Source organism: Misgurnus anguillicaudatus, chromosome 15 (genome assembly GCF_027580225.2).
Source record: "Misgurnus anguillicaudatus chromosome 15, ASM2758022v2, whole genome shotgun sequence".
NCBI classification, from domain to species: domain Eukaryota; kingdom Metazoa; phylum Chordata; class Actinopteri; order Cypriniformes; family Cobitidae; genus Misgurnus; species Misgurnus anguillicaudatus.
The window spans coordinates 22135321-22153227 of record NC_073351.2 but is presented as its reverse complement, the minus strand read 5'-3'; the positions used below and the strand labels follow the sequence as shown (position 1 = coordinate 22153227).

The following is a 17907-nucleotide window of genomic DNA, read 5'->3' as shown; positions in this document are numbered from 1 at the left end:
AATAACAGCAACATTAACTTTATTTTTATTTTATAATAATGTTTAATGAATTGCTTATTTCTTTTTCTTATTTTTGTAAATCGCTTTGGACAAACACGTTTTCTAAAGGCCGTAATTTTTAACTGCGGTAAAGGTATAATTGAGAAACAATCAATTTTTGTTTTTTATGCTGAGCCTAAATGTATCTTTAATAACGGTTAGATAAACTATACAAAAGCAATGATATGACTAAAATGTATCTTAATGTAAAAAAAACTTTTAACATTTTGCTTCAGAGAAAACAGACTTGTCCACTTTCTCACCCTGCTGCAAAAAAAAAAAAACAATAAATCCATTACAGAAAATTCTAATGGTTTTATTGGGAATTTTATTGGTTCTAGTGGAATATGGCCCAAAACACACTATAGTGTATTAGTTTTTGTTGTTCTCTAATGGTATGTATTGGTTCTATGTATTGGTTCTAATGAAATATGTATTGGTTCTAGTGGAATATGGCCCAAAACACACTACAGTGTAGTGGATTTAATTGTAAAAGCTAATGGTTCCTATTGGTATTTTAATGGAAACCATTAGAATTTTCTGTAATGGTTTTATTGTTGTTTTCAGCAGGGCAGACTGCCTTTACTATTTTGTCACATAAACACAAATCATGACGTAAATGCTGCACATGTGGAAATATGAGTTAGCCTTACATACAGCTGGAAGAATACAGAAGAAATTACATTTTGAATTGTCAAGCTACACCAGATTGAAAGCAGATTACATTGATATTTGGTGGTGAAAGGGTTAAAGGCATGTGCAGACATGTCAGGAAATTTGTTTTTGTATTATTTAATTCCAACATTTTACAAAATATTACTGATTTCACTATTTTGGGTGAAAAAGTTGACAAACATTTCTATAAAAATTCATTTAAAAAAGACAAAAACAATCTTTTCAAAAGACATTGTTGGATTTAACTCAATAAACCAACAACAGTTGAAGTTTTATTTCAACTGTAGCTACAAACACACATTACATGCATGTTGATAAAAGATTAAATCAAACTTATTTTTGCACTTTTAAGAGCATTTCATTGCCATTTTCAATTTGACTCACTAGTAAATTGAATCAAACAGACACTTATAGGCTAAAATAACACTTTTCGTAAGAAAAACTATTTGGGGTATAGAGACATAACAACAGTGGTCTTCCCAAAAAAAATAATAATAATAATAATTACCCAAAGTCATTTTTGACAGCAAGGCACTATAGTGGATTTTGTTGAAAGAAAAATGTACTGTATGATGGACCTTACACTCATAAATGACCTGATGTTAAATGTGTTTTAAATTTCTAATAATTTTTAAACTTAGAAAAAACAACCCAGAATACTTAAAATTATTTTACAAACTGTTGAATTTAATTAATAAACATAACAAAAAAGAAGAAAATACATTATTTTCTAAAGTTTGTTTGAGAATTATGCAAGCTTAGATGTGAAATAATGTTAAAGAAAACAAAGTTTTAAGTATTTCTTTTGTCAAATACTGTTATTAAAACAAATATCCAAAATATTGCTATTTTTATAAAACTACACAAAAATGGATTTATTTAAAACATATACTTCCAGAATTCTCAATATTATCACAGTTTTAACAGTATAAATTTTTATGAGAAGTCATTTCTCCCCAAATGGTTCTTTTTTATATAGGCACATGAGAATGTCTTTGGCATATCTCTGTTCTTTTTTAACAGAGGGGGGTGAGATTTAAAGGCTGTCACAAGGCCCTCATGGTGGTTCAAGTGGCTTATTCAAGGAAAAATAACTGGGGTCAATGAAAGAAACCAAAGCATACAGCTCGGCCTTCTCATCCACTGAGCCACCCACTGTCACAGAGTGATCAATATTAGTTAGTATGATAAATGACCAGGATGCATGTTAAGACAGATCCAACAGTGTAAGTCATGAATCATCCTCAAGGTGACTGCCACAATTCTGCTAACAAACTTTAAAGTTTAAATTGCATAGTAAATTTTTCGCTAACCAAATCTTGAGACTTAAGAGTCTTAAACTATTTTACTAAAATAATTTTCTTTAGATTTAAATTTTCTTTCTTTTACCAACGGATATTAACATTGATGTCTATATTAGCTGGGTTGCAGAAAAAAATTTAACAAAATGAAGGCACAAGAGAAACAATTGTAGCCCCTTGATATCAAGAGATAGCAATGTCCTTATAAATGTGATCTGCATGGTTACTTTTCTAAGGCCATTTGATTTATTTTCAATAATGCATAAACAGCACATTTCCCCTCTCAGAAGAGCAACTGACTTTGTGGATACACTGTCAGAAAAATGGTCCCTAGCTGTCACCGGGGCGGTACCCTTTCAAAAAGTACACCATTGCACCTAAAGAGGTCATAATGGTACCTCAAAAACACATATTGGTACCAACGAGTGCATATTAGTACAACTAAGGTACATAATGGTACCAAATGTATACATATATGTATGTAAATGGTACATATTAGGACCTTTTTAAAAGGTACCACACAAGTGACAACTTGGGAATTTTTTCTGACAGTGTACCAAAACAAATAATTCACAGCAAAAATCAGGAAGGTCTGGAACAGTCAACATGTATTCTCAGTCCTTCCAGCAAAGTAAAAATTCTGTTCAACAGATACAATCAGATAAAAGGATGAATGAGACAATTTCAAAGACAACATGACAATGAAAATACACCAACAATAAATAAATAAAACACAGGTAATAAACAAGAGAAACAGCAGAAAAAGAGAAAACGTATGAAAGTTTCAAAAGGAAGTTTTCTTCTAATTGGCTCCGTGATGAGGAAGTTGACATCTTAGTCGAGATGCAGTGTTGCTCTGCGCTCTCCAACGCTCTCCACTGTTTGTCTGAACTAGTAGGAAACATATTGTCAACCATTACAACTGCTGCTGGTATCTTCGGTTGAGTTCCCTCAGCTCTTTCTCGCGAACGCGTCGCGCCTTGCTAGATTTGGTGGAGCGGCTGGAGCGAGTGGATTGGGCCGACTTGGTGCTGTGACAGCGTGATGAGGCTCTCTTCAGGAGGTTCTGGGAAATGGATCGCTGCAGGTTCTTCATGGAGGAGGAAGCAGCCATGCTGACAATCCAAGGGTGTTTAAGTGCCTGGCCCGCAGTCAGCCGTTCATTAGGATCCACTGTGAGGACACGGTCGATAAAGTCCTTAGCGAGGTTGGAAACACTTGGCCATGGCTGACAGACAGAGAGAGATGATAGAAAAAACAGTTTTAACAAAATAAAACTCACTTTCTCAAAAGATTTAGACTTTTGTATTTTATGCATTTATTTGGTACATGCTTTTATCCAAAGTGACTAAGTGCAATTAAGCTATAGATTTTACATGCATTTCCAGGGATTAAACCTATGACCTTTTTGTTGCTAGCTGCATGCACTTCCCTCTGAGCCACAAGGGCCCTTGTTAGTTATGCTTCACAGTCTTTTTAGATCACTTAACACTCCAGACCTTTTTGAGACCCCAATCACATGACATACACTCAGATATAATGCATAGGGGTGTGACGAGACATTCCCCAATACGAGGCGAGACACAAGATTGGGTTCGCGAAAATGAAATAAGATTTTTACACTTTTTATGAAATCCTCAATTATAAAATATATGAATGGCAAAATGAAATCACATAATTTTGAAATGCTTTAACTAATCTAGGACTGTCCCTAACAATTATTTTGGTCATTGATAATGAAGTAATTTGATATTTTTTTTGTAATAGAAATAAACCAAAGTGAGCAATAATCTTTAAAATGATTTATAATAATGACAATGTATTATATGTAATAAAAAATAGCATTATGTGTATTATAACAAATGCCTGCAGAGGGCGCCAGCAGACTCATGATTGTTATTTTTGCTTTCATTTTAAATTGAGAAAACACTTATTTTTGGCCAAACAATGTTTAAATCCATTTAAATCTTTAAAATTTGTCCAATTCTTTACTATAGAAATGATACAGCCACTGTAATTCCTAAGCAAAAACATGCAGACATTAAATCATGTAGACTCACAGTGAGGGTTTAATCTTACTGAGATGCTTCACGTGTGAATGATCAACAGATGCTTTTATTCTGTCAACTACCGACAACATTTCATAATGTTTTCATTTGCATTTATTTGCAGAAAACTGAAAACAGACAAACTAACAAAATATGCAATGTTTTCAGATCTTGAATACTGCAAAGAAAACAAGTTTATATTCATTTTAAACAGCACTAATGCAACACTAACACACACAAAAAAATAATTTTTAATGGAATAACCCTGATTTTTATTCACATCTTTCATGTGTTTTGGCATGCCCTCAGTCTTTTACATTGTTGTTGGATGACTTTGTCACTCCTGAGTTGGCATGGGCAGGTTACCGGTTTCAAGGTATACCGAGGTTTTAAACAGTCAAGGTTTCAAAACCACTACAATGTTCTGCGATACCGTCTCAGGTATGAGCTGTGTTTATACAAAATTCATTAAATCATTAAGTCATGTGATTGATTTGATTTTTACATTTAATATACATTACTAAAATATTATATATATATATATATATATTTTTAAAGATATAATTTAAAGGCTTTTTTACATGGCATTTGAAAATAACACATTTAAGTGTTGCAATGGCAATACTGCAACACTGTGAAACCGTGGTATTTTTGCTAAAGGTTATCATACCGCCAGAATTTTATACCGGCCCATGCCTATTCCTAAAGGTTTGCTTTTGTTGAAATTCAAAAACAGAAACTGGTTTGAAACGTCACAATACATTTAGAAATGATTACTAAAGGCAAAACTGAAGTGGTCTCTTCCACGATTGTAGATATGATAGATACAGCTGCGAAACAAATTAAGAGAGACCATTTTAATGGTCCCTTTCTGTTTTTCTAGATTTTTAAAGGAATGTGTTTAAGTAAAATGATAATTTTTGTGTCATTCTGTCAACTACCGACAACTTTTCTGCCAAATTCTTAATAAAAATTATGTTTTTATTTGCATTTATTTACTAAAAACTGAATTTGGGAAAACATGGTCAAAACATAAAAGATGCAGTGTTTTCCGATATTCAATACTGCAGAGAAAACAAGCTCAAATTAATTTCTCAACAACCATATGCAAATGCTATTTAAAAAAAAAAGATTTTTAGTCATGTCTTTCATGGGTCTTGTCGCACAACAGTGCAGCTCAGCGTCTAGGACAACTCGGAGGTATCGTAAACCGGATGTGCACATTAAATAGCACGAGTTTAGTCAGATAGCGTCTACTTCAAAATGCAAAATATACGTTAGCAGCCAATGTTAATCGTTAATGATTTGGGACAAATATGATGTTACTATGTGAGTGGCGCGACAGGGATTTGAGCAACTTCCTGAGTCAAAGCTGGGCGCCGCGGACAGGCTTATACTGTGAGCATATACTTATAGAAAACAATGTGTTCAATTTGTTTAGAACGGCACGGCGCTGAGCCCCTAGTCTTAAACATTGGCTGTTGGGTGATTTTATGTCACTTCCGATGTTTGCTTTTGTTGAAATTCAACAGACACTGGACTGAAATACATCTAGAAATAATGATTAAAGGCATATCATGAAAATATGACTTTCCATGTTTAAGTGCTATAATTGGGTCCCTAGTGCTTCTATAAATCTAGAAAATGATTGAATGATGAAATTTTGGAAACCATACTCTGCAAGCATGTAAAAAAATAGGGCATTGAAATTTGGCTCCCCCTGTGATGTCAGAAGGGGATAATAATCTGCACTATCCAACCAAGACACTGGCATTTAGTGCAGAGATCAGCTCATTTGCATTTAAAAGGACTCATCCAAAACGGCACATTTTTGCTCACACCTACATAGTGGAAATTTTAACATGCTATAATAACTTAATAAAACTTCATGTCTTGTGAAATGTCCACAAAACTGGAGTGGTCTATTAATATTTTCTGTGGCTGTATGTTTGCATATCTTTAGACTATTGGAACCATTATAAAGTTATTATTTTTTCATTGAAAGAAATAGTAAACAGAAATTAAAATATAACTATAAATCAACTATAAAATGCATATATTGGCCAGCATAATTCAAGTTCAGTGAAACAGAAAGACATGTATCACCTCTGCCTGTTCCGCTTAAACCAAACATTTTAGCAGACAGCAACATAAAACGTATGAACTAGTTACTTTAAGTTAATTTTTCACTTATCAGGTCACATCTTTAGACTAGCAGTGCATATCCTGTATGTTATGACAACTGGCCACACACTAGCACATCTATAAGCAAGAGAGAAAACAAAACATTGTTCGGTTTTTGTTGGTTAGCATGACTCCTCCAGGGCTTTTCCCTGTAAAGCTCACATTCGTCTTGTCTGTGACTCACAGCAGCAATGAAGCCCTGACGCAGACGCTTTGCCAGGAACTCTGCGGCCCTGCATCACACGCTCACGCAGGGGGTTACTGCGGCATAACACGCAATAGTAAAAGTGTTCTGGTTATCATCCAGCTAACACAAACACATAGATACACCCAAAACCACAAGCACAACAAATATACATGCAAATGAAAATTAAAGCGTACAAATAAACTCATCAATAAATCCAAGGTCAAATCGAAATATTTGGCAATAGCTTAAAGTGTCTGAAAAGACTTTGTGATAAATAGAAACAGAGCGCATGAAGGCAAAAGCCAGACGTAGAGGCAGGACTATTATAGCCTTTTGTGTTGGTGGCTTTGTTGGGAATATTTCCATTGAGGAATGCAGTTCTGAATGGATTGAGTAAAGCCTCAGTGACCTCAAGAAGTGGTACAACAGTAGACAGATTTCTTTCAGACCGGTCATAAACACACACTTACTAGACCACGGACATCTATCACGTCACTAGAGCACAGGTTAACAAAACAGGTAACCTGAGATTGAACAACAACATCCATTTCACCAGAGAAAATTACACATTTCACCTTAAATTATAGAGAGGTAATAGATAGTGATAGACCCATGTATCAGATATTTGGCTATTGGCGAACTTAAAAACTGACAGAGAGAGATTTTTAAGCCAGTTAAATAAATATTGCGAAAATATGTTCATATTAAGCAATTTTGTGATCTTGTTTAGCATTTTTCCAGCTATCAGTCGCTCAGCTTTCACGCAATGTGTATTAGCATCAGCCAATGAAAACTATAAATGGTGCAATGTGTAACTTTAAAAAGGATCTCTTGACAGAAATGCAATATAATAGGGCTGCATGATTATAACAAAAAAACATAATTGTCGATTATTCACCTTGGTATTGTTTTATTGTGAACCAGCTGGATGGTACATTTGGAGCATGCAAAACTAAATAATATAATGTAAAAAACTAATTATTATGGGAGTTATGTTGTTACTAAAAAAATCCCAAAAGAATGGCTAAAGGACACGTCAAATTATCAATTTTTTAAATCTCTGATTCAACTCTGTATTTGGTGCCCAAACATGCTGCCGAATCGCACAGAAATGAGCACAAATGGACAGCTGTAATTAAAGCTTTTGGGGATTGTGTAATTGTTTCACCCATAATAAACGGAAGTCACGCCATGTTTCTACAGTAACCCTAAACAGACAAACTGAGCGCATTTCGTCCCTACGTTGTCTCAAATCGTAGATATATACACTAGATGTCGCCTTGGGGTTCTAATGCGTCAAAACCGCCGCCATCTTGGAACAGGGGTCTTGTCATAGGAAGTATCTAGGTAAAGCTGCTATCTCCGCCTGTACTTCGAATTCATGGACGATGCCGGACTTTTGTTCTGCATATGGATGTTAGGCCTACTAGCACTATGCATTATAGTTAGAAAAAGTAGATTTTCATAATATCACAATTAAAAAAAATTCTGGACTCAATGCTAAATACATGTCTGACTGTTGAAACGAACAAAAAGAAAACCAAGAAAATCGCATTCATGACAATTTATGGTGATTTTATTTCCGTTACACCATTGCCTACATTGCCTACAATAAATTAGGACATGGAGATGCATTTGCCGAATTAACTCTGACAATAATTTGCACCTAATTCGGATTTCTTTGTTTTTCTTTATTTGCGAATTTTGAAAAGGAGCATAAATTTTGATGAGGAACATCTAATTTTAATTTCAATCACTGATTTTACTTTAATTTAAATCTTTGACAAGGTCTTACTCAGACAATATTAAAGATATCTTTATGTTCTTTCCATTATGTACGATGATTTTATGTAGAAAGTAGGTTTTTACAGGCAGGGTCACATTTTACTATATAGTGTTTGGTATCTAAAATGTTTAAAGGTCCTTTTCTTTCTGTGTTTTTGAAGCTTTCATTGTGTTTACAGTGTGCAATATAACATGTGTTCATGTTTCACGTGTAAAAAAAAGCGGTATTTTTCACACAATTTACTTATCTGTATAGCGCTGTTTTCACTGTTTTGAAAACGGGCTGATGTTCTTTCTTGTTCTATGAAGTCCCTTCTTCAAAAAAATGTATCGAGTTCTGATTTTGTAGTTTGTTTAGTGTGTTGTGATTCGATAGCAGCTTAGCTTGCCGTTAGCTTAGCTTGCCGTTAGCTTAGCTGGCGACTGACGTATTCCTGTGGGTGGAGTTTAGTCAAAAAACTGTTTTACTGATATCATTAAAGCAGGAATTAGAGGGCTGTAGTCCAAACCGTCCGTTTGCTGTAGGCTTTGAAGGCCGAATTCTGTTAAAGAAAATATATCGCCTGGCAGTGAACTTTGAGCTTTATCATTTTGCAGGTATTATTTATGCTCTAACAGAAACATTACACACTAACTAACGTTTAAAAATGGGATCAGAAAGAACGTGACCTTTAAGTACATGATTTTTAATTTAAAGCTCACCGGTGTTGATGTCAGTCACCCAATATGTTACATGTATATTTTGATGTACACATATGCGCATCATTCAGGTTGAGGTTTGAACAACTGGTAGATAATAAAGCTACAGTAGCAACAAAACATTTACAGGATCAACTTCCCGTGAAAACACATGCTTATACTGATCAAATCAGGTGTTTTGACCCATACTGTCAGTCACCCATTGCCCAATGTTAAAGTATAGCATATATTCACACCATCCTTACCTCCCCCGAGAAGCTGTATTTCCCTTTGAGGATCTGTCGATAGAGGCGCATGCGATTGTCATCCTCAAAAGGCATGGTACCACTGAGCAGTATGTACGAAATGACTCCCAGTGCCCACATGTCTACTGCATTAGTATATGGCTTGCGAACGAGAATCTCAGGAGCGATGTACTCGGGTGTTCCACAGGTAGTCTTCATCAGACATTCATCTCCTTTCTTCCTTGTGCTGGCCAAGCCAAAGTCTGTGATCATGATCTTAGAATCAGCACCAGGATGATAGTAAAGTAAGTTTTCGGGCTTTAGATCCCTGTGCGTGATGCCCAGCATGTGGAGGTACTTTACCCCATCAAGAACCATCTGCAGCACTCGTGTAGCATCCCTTTCTGTAAAAGACCCACGGGCGATGATGCGGTCAAACAGCTCTCCGCCAGTGGCCAGCTCCATCACCATGTAAACCCGCTCGGCCGTCTCAAACACCTCCATCAGTTGGATGATGTTGGTGTGCCGCACGCGTCTCAAGACGCAGAGTTCGGATTCGCACACTTCCCTGCCCTCTCTGTAACGGGTCTCGATCATCTTGATGGCGTACGGCTGCCGCGTACTCCTGTGTTCCACTCGTACCACCCGACTGAAACTGCCCCGACCTATCAAAGCTTTGATATCATACTTAGCGGTCACTCGAGGGTCAAATTTGGCCCTGTATTTGGCAACTTTCTTTCGGTGTGGGTCAGCCGGCTCCGGCTGGATGTTAGCCGGAGGAGGAGACTGACTCAACTTTGCCGCAGCCTGGCATTGGTCCTGAGGGGACGGCGTTTTCTCAGCCCCACCGTCACATCTGATAAAGTTTTTATAGACATCGGTCTGATGTGGTTCTACCTTTTTGACTAGGTCTAGTTGGACATCAGCGGGTGGCTCTGGGAGGACTTTACTCGTCCTGCACCCCATCACGTCAAAATCCTTCCTTCCTGTTGCCAACAGCACATCCTCATCTCACAGGCAATATCCAATCTGTGCACGGTGCAGAGTCACACCGGCAAATGCCACAAGAGGAAACTTCCAGCCCCACACTCACTTCAACAATGAACCTCAGTACTTCAACCTTAGTACTGTCCAAATAAGAGGCAATGAGAAATTTGCTGTTGATCTGAAACCAAAAGAAAAAAGTTTATTGCTTTAATATATCTTTCACAGTTTTTTCTCAATCTCTTTGGTTCAATTCTCGAATGGAAATTTTATTTTTCAAAATGAAAGTTCAGATCTCTGAAAAATGTGTTTCTTGTTCATGTGTGCAAAGAGTAAGTACATTAGTACATAGAATATGATAGGATAGAATAGAATAGGATAGAATAGAATAGAATAGAATAGAATAGAATAGGATAGGACAGGACAGGATAGGAAAAGATTGGATAGGAAAGAATAGGATTAGTATAAGAAAGGATAGAATAGGATAGGATAGGATAGGACAGGACAGGACAGGACAGGACAGGACAGGACAGGACAGGATAGGATAGGATAGGATAGGATAGGATAGGATAGGATAGGATAGGAAAGGATAGGATAAGTATAGGATAGGATAGGATAGGATAGGAAAGGATAGGATTAGTATAGGATAGGAATTTTTATTTTTGTAATGCTGTATTGTGGAATAGGCTTTGTATAACAATGTCATTGTAATTTGTTTACATAAGAAAACTAAAAGTGTAAATGTGAATTTTCAAGATTTTATGTACAATAATGTGTAACTTTACTTACTGAAATTAAAAAAGTACAGTACAAAATTTTAAGTATAATTCGATAAATGCTCCAAAGCAAATGAGAAATGCTGTAATTTGGTTAATATTTAAGAAACATATATGTAAGGAAATGTGAAAAGTTAGATATACAGGTTTGTTGATGTCAAGTGTCAATAGTAATAGTTTTTGATACTGATTTTGAAAAAACAGCATCTTTTGTTTAATAAATATATAATTATTATATAATAACTGCAATTTAACAAATTGGATAGATAGACAGATAGGCAGAAAGAAAGACGGATGTACACAGACACAGACTGATAGACAGAGACAGTAGTTATTTAGATGATAGATAGACAGACAGACAGACAGACAGACAGACAGGGTCAGCGTTTTCTAGGAAAGATGTTTACGGAAATCTAAAATATTGTAGTAATAATAATATATATATATCAATATATGTTATTTCTTGGTGGGATGCCAAGAATATTTTAGGTGATTTTGTGAGTAAGGGGCCTTCAAATATTTTTGAGGACAATCAGAGGCTTGAAGTTAAAAGCGTTAAAATGCACTGGTTTTAAGATGTGCACATTAACATTTGGGCTGCAAACCAGTATGGAGTATTGTATTGAAAACGGTAGTAAATTGTAGCATGCTGTACTGTATCAGTACTAGTATTAGTATGCTATAAATTGATAAACTATACTGTAGTATACTTTAATACTTACTATTGTAAAGTTCAAAAACACTGTAGCATTTAGGAATTTTACTATAGTAAATACTTGTAGTATTTATATAGCGTTATTGTACAGAATGTTTATGTGGGCAGTAAGTTAGCTGTATCATAGAAAAGTAAGGTAATAAAACGAATATCCTAGATACTACTAAACAAAACATGAATTTAGCACTTTATGTAGTAAATCCGTTATTCTGTATGAGACAGAAATCAACATTTACCACACAAAAATTTCCACTGGCCCCCCACAAAGACTAAAACTGAGACACTTGTTCACTTATTCACCGCTCAAACACAAAACTTTACACACATTTTCTTCAAGGCTATTCGCCGCTAGGCCTTATCAGAGTCAGTCATGTTACATGGTTGTTGTTATCGTTAAAATGTTGACAATTGACCGATATAGCGGATATACCCCCTGAAAACCCAAAACTCTCCGGCCAGCAGAAATCAATTGTTTTCTTGAGGCCCGGATCAACAAAAAAACGAACGTATGCTTCGTGATTTTGGTCAATATGCGGCTTGTATCATAACGGTATCTATTTATAACCAAAATAGCAAACTTTTAAAGTCCAAAAAGAGGTTAAAATTACCTCGAGAAGGGTTTTCTTACAGCCGATGGAGGGAGTAAGAAGAAGGCGAGATTCCCAGGGCCAGCCTCCTCAGCCCAAATTCAGCTCCTCTCTCCATTTTACGTCAGATTTATAAAACTTCAGTCCAAAAACACAAACTTCCAGTGACTGCTAACATGAACATGCTGAGTCCAAAAGTAAAGCTTGTTAATGGATTTGTATCATTTTAGCGAAGACACGATACGGGAGAGAAAAAGTTGAGACCGCCTGCTTGGAAACGGTGTTTTCGGAGCGGGACCACCTTTTTTCCTGTGTAGACCTTTCTTTCTCTCTCCCCCTTCTTCTTTTTTTTTCTTTTAGAAAGGGAAAGACCTCCGCTGCTTCGACCCCTGCAACAAATATCGTTAAGACAAAACAATAAAAATGGCCTAGAAATAAACTAGAAATAATGTTAATTGTCAATGTAATGTAAATGTAGCCTAACGTGTGTTTAAATATAACACGAAACATTGTAAAATATGATATGGCATTGTTATTAACACGGTTATGAATATTGTAAATATGCTTTTTCACTGCAGTTTTACATTCTGTTTTCTTCATTCTGAGGAAGTGAGAAAACCATATGCTCTGCAAAAGTAAAATCTTTAATGCACATTATAAGTTTTTTATAAAATGTTATACATTTAACGTTACAGTTGTATTGCAATGTATGAGACATGTGCCATTCAAACAACTTTTGAATACTTTTTTTGTACCAAATTATATAGTTACAAACGTCAGTTTGGTAAACTTTTGTAAAATAACCATATCAAAAATATAAAAATATATCCCCAAAATGTATTTAAACGAGACAAACCTTGTTGTTCTATACGTATTTGAGTTAATATTTACATTTTTATACAAAGCTTGCTGCAAATATTTAAAGCGAATATTGTAAAGTTGTATTATCACTATAAAACAATTATCTTTTGTACTATTGTAAAATGCAACGTATTATAAATTCATGTTTTAAAGTTTTTATCAAAATATTAAACTTATTTGTTCCAATTTTACTTTTTGACTTTGAGGACTTTTATGTTATAAAATCTGTTTCCCACCGGCATTTATCGCAGCCTGCTTCATGTGTGCTAATCAAACTTTGATCTTTGCTAAATAAAGTTTAGAATGTGAAAAATTGTAATCTTTCAAAATGTTTATAAACAATATCCATAGAGGAAAATATATATAGTTTATAAAAAACAATTTCGCCATACTGATAATGATGATTTCAAAATAAATACGTTAACAGTATTTTAGTAGTTATAATTAACTGTCAGTGAGATCTCTTAAAGCAGTCCCTCTCTTTGTTAAAAGAATTGCACACTCTGCAAATTTTTGTACAAAACAATGTCATACAAAATGCCTCACGGTTTTTGATACAACCACTAGATGGTGCTGTTCTGTAGTTCATACAGCAGACTCCATACAGTTTTTTTCATTTACTTTAGATTTAATTATAATAGATAAAAAATTAAAATTCAGTCATCATTTACTCGCCCTAATCTTGTTCTTAACCTGCATGAATTTATTTTTTCTGATGAAAACAAAAGAAGATATTTTAAATAAATGTTTGTAAGCACACAGCTGATTGTAACCATTGACTTGGTAGGAAAAAATATTTTGTAAGTATTGTGATAAATCATGAAGAAGATATTTTGGTAATGATGGTAAGCACACCGTTGATTGTACCCATTGAATTCCATCGTATTTTTTATTCCTGCTATAAAAGTTAATGGTAACAATCAGCTGTGTGCTTAGTTACAATGTATCGTTGTTAATGCTAAATCAAGGAAACATGGTGACTTCATAATAATATATCATTCAAATCATTAGTACTTCACTGAAACCCTTACATTTTTCATTTTGCTGTAATAGTAAAGGTAGTAGTTAACTATTATGTGTTACTATAATAAGAAATTATAACAATTTTGAAGAGTCATATACTAAAAGTTAATGTACTTCATATGACTTACCCTTGCTTTATATGACTTTGGGATATTAATACTCAAAAATGCAACTTGCTTCAATAGAAAAAGATTGTGATATAGTGAATGCGTTGTAACATCTTATGCACAGAGTAAATGCCACTGGATTTGTGTTCGTGCAGAAGAGAAATGCTGGTTGAGAGCCATCAGTTACTGGAAAAGGGCACCAACTATCTAATTGTATTGTACACATACAGTAGACAAGCACAAAGGAAAAGTGTTGTGAACAGTGCGATAACATTTGCAACAAAAGAGACTATATATATATATATATATATATATATATAAGGCACTAAGGCACTCTCACCTCCAGTCACCTCCAGTCTTCTTGCATTGATCCAGACATTACCTTGCACAGATATTACAGCTTTTAGGCAATATGTAAAAAATGTCAACCTGTATCTCACAGAGAATATATTATATTATGTTTTTTTTTGCAATGATATGTTAACCAATACATTTCACATGATGTCTTGGTAATAAGTTATGGAAAAAGGTTGCTTGGCTTGATTTCTTCAATGGGAAATTGACTTTGTCACTTTATAATCTATGTTTGCTTTTATATTTTCATAACAATATGCAAAGCAAACCAACAATATCAACATGATTGATTGCTTGGCCTTCAAGGCTCTCTCTCTCTCTCTCTCTCTCTCTCTCTCTCTCTCTCTCTCTCTCACTCTCACTCACTCACTCACTCATAATTCATTCACAATCTCACATTCTTTCTTTCAATTTCTTTCTCTCTTTGCCTCCTCGTCCCTCTCCATATTCACTATCTGCCCAAAAAGGTCAATATCATCCGTTAAATCCAAATATGCTGACTGCTGTGCATTATTTATCAGTATGAAGATAGAAACAGCTCTATTAAAAGCGGCTCTGACTCTTCCTCTCTCTCAATTATTCTCATGATAATCAGTCTTACCCTATGGTGCTGTCAGGGCTGGAGTGCTGGAACAGACAATATGAGCACTAAATTTGGCAGTCATCTGAGTACAAGTCCAGTTTGAAAATCCTTAGTGATGTCTAAATGTTTTTGAGCTGGGGTAGAATTTGGGAACTATTCTAGGGGTCCACAGGCAAAGGGGGATGATAACAATTCAAATGATATTGATAAGGAGCCAGAGCAATAAATGGAGCCCAAATTACCTACAGTAGTAACCAAGCTTATGCATGTAAATTAGATATTAATCTATCCAAATATTTACATGAGTAGAAATAATCATAAGACCCATGACCAACATGACATTTTCAATTCCACAGTTTAACTCATGTTATAGAAGCTATATATACTATATATATTCACTATATCTGTTATATGAAAGAGCTTAAATTCTAGACACATTTTCTTGCAGACTTGCTATTCTTAGTTCGCACATGTTTTTCAATTTCTAAGGTGGCCTACGTGGGTCCCCAGACAAGAAAACTGAACTGAGATACTGTATAGTCAAGGTTTTAGAAGTGAAGGATCTTTGGATAGGAAATCTCTCCGTTCGGAATATTCTTTGAGGCACTAATGGGGAAAAGTGAAGGAGTCAAAGTGTTTCAATAACTGAGTTTCATGGGAGCAAAGTAAAATCTAATTCTGTATGTGGTGCTGAAAACCATGTTGTGTTTAATGACCTCTGATGGTGGTGAGAACTTTCTGTTCACTATGAGTAATTCAATAGTGGGCAGTTTAAAGAACTTGAAGAATAAAAGTGTTGTATATTTATGGAGATTAAAAAATATAAAGTATAAAAATGGACTGGAACAGTAAATCTAAATGTAATTACATCCTTACAGTCTTTTTACATATGGGCAATTGCAAATGTAAACCTTATTATTAAAAGTTTTTACCCAAAGGTTTTAACCATACTGATATCTCAGATGTCAATATTTGGTGTTTAAATACCCATACAAAGTCTCTAAAGCATATTATTTTCAATACTTAAAGGCGGGGTGCATGATCTCTGAAAGTCAATGTTGACATTTGAAATCACCTAAAGAAACACACCCCTACCCCAATATAATCTGGACCTTCATTTGATAGACCCGCCCCACACATACACAATCCAGGCAACGATGTCAGTTAGTAGACACACCCCTTACTGCTAATTGGCTACAAGTGTGTTTTGGTACTCGGCCCGACTCAGTGTTTTTCAAAAATCATGCACCCTGCCTTTAAATAAGTGCAAATCTCAGAATTGTCAAGTCCATAACGAAAAAATGTCACATCCATAACATTGTTTATTCCTCATAAATCGCATACAAAATTTTAATTTTAATTTTTTTTGTTCTTTGAAGAGCCATTCTTTCTCCATCTGTTGGGTAGTATTGCTTCTGGTTTGTACATTTTAATTCACAGAATTCCTACAAATACATTGTCTCCCCAAATTTTACATCCATAATGCTGGCAGTGCTCAAATACATATTTATTTATATACACTCACCTAAAGGATTATTAGGAACACCATACTAATACTGTGTTTGACCCCCTTTCGCCATCAGAACTGCTTTAATTCTACGTGACATTGATTCAACAAGGTGCTGAAAGCATTTTTTAGAAATGGTGGCCCATTTTGATAGGATAGCATTTTGCAGTTGATGGAGATTTGTGGGATGCACATCCAGGGCACGAAGCTCCCATTCCACCACATCCCAAAGATGCTCTATTGGGTTGAGATCTGGTGGCTGTGGGGGCCATTTTAGTACAGTGAACTCATTGTCATGTTCAAGAAACCAATTTGAAATGATTTGAGCTTTGTAACATGGTGCATTATCCTGCTGGAAGTAGCTATCAGAGGATGGGTACATGGTGGTCATAAAGGGATTGACATGGTCAGAAACAATGCTCAGGTAGGCTGTGGCATTTAAACGATGCCCAATTGGCACTAAGGCGCCTAAAGTGTGCCAAGAAAACATCCCCCACACCATTATACACCACCACCAGCCTGCACAGTGGTAACAAGGCATGATGGATCAATGTTCTCTTTCTGTTTACACCAAATTCTGACTCTACCATCTGAATGTCTCAACAGAGATAGAGACTCATCAGACCAGGCAAAATTTTTCCAGTCTTCAACTGTCCAATTTTTGTGAGCTCGTGCAAATTGTAGCCTTTTTTCCTATTTGTAGTGGAGATGAGTGGTACCCGGTGGGGTTTTCTGCTGTTGTAGCCCATCTGCCTCAAGGTTGTGCGTGTTGTGGCTTCACAAATGCTTTGCTGCATACCTCGGTTGTAACGAGTGGTTATTTCAGTCAAAGTTGCTCTTCTATCAGCTTGAATCAGTCGGCCCATTCTCCTCTGACCTCTAGCATCAACAAAGCATTTTCACCCACAGGACTGCCGCATACTGGATGTTTTCCCTTTTCACACCATTCTTTGTAAACCCTAGAAATGGTTATGCATGAAAATCCCAATAACTGAGCAGATTGTGAAATACTCAGACCGGCCCGTCTGGCACCAACAACCATGCCACGATCAAAATTGCTTAAATCACCTTTCTTTACCATTCTGACATTCAGTTTGGAGTTCAGGACATTGTCTTGACCAGGATTACACCCCTAAATGCATTGAAGCAACTGCCATGTGATTGGTTAATTAGATAATTGCATTAATGAGAAATTGAACAGGTGTTCCTAATAATCCTTTAGGTGAGTGTATATATCTTATTTTCTGTTTTTCTTGCTGCACACAAAT

General features: G+C 35.5%; 1 protein-coding gene across 1 annotated transcript; it reads right to left on the bottom strand.

The window, feature by feature from the left end:
- Positions 1–302: 302 nt before the first annotated feature.
- Positions 303–12617, bottom strand: pskh1 (protein serine kinase H1). The gene is made up of 3 exons (XM_055173626.2): positions 12226–12617; positions 9164–10307; positions 303–3243 (listed from the first exon to the last, which is right to left on the bottom strand). The coding sequence occupies exons 2-3, from the start codon at positions 10106–10108 to the stop codon at positions 2932–2934; spliced, it is 1257 nt and encodes a 418-aa protein (XP_055029601.2). The 5' UTR covers positions 10109–10307; positions 12226–12617; the 3' UTR covers positions 303–2931.
- Positions 12618–17907: the final 5290 nt, after the last annotated feature.

Excerpts from the sequence above, each read along its gene's own strand:
- pskh1 (XM_055173626.2), bottom strand. The coding sequence starts at position 10,108 with ATGGGGTGCAGGACGAGTAAAGTCCTCCCAGAGCCACCCGCTGATGTC. Across the intron at positions 3,244-9,163 it reads AATACAGCTTCTCGGGGGAG|CCATGGCCAAGTGTTTCCAA; the intron begins GTAAGGATGGTG and ends TCTGTCTGTCAG.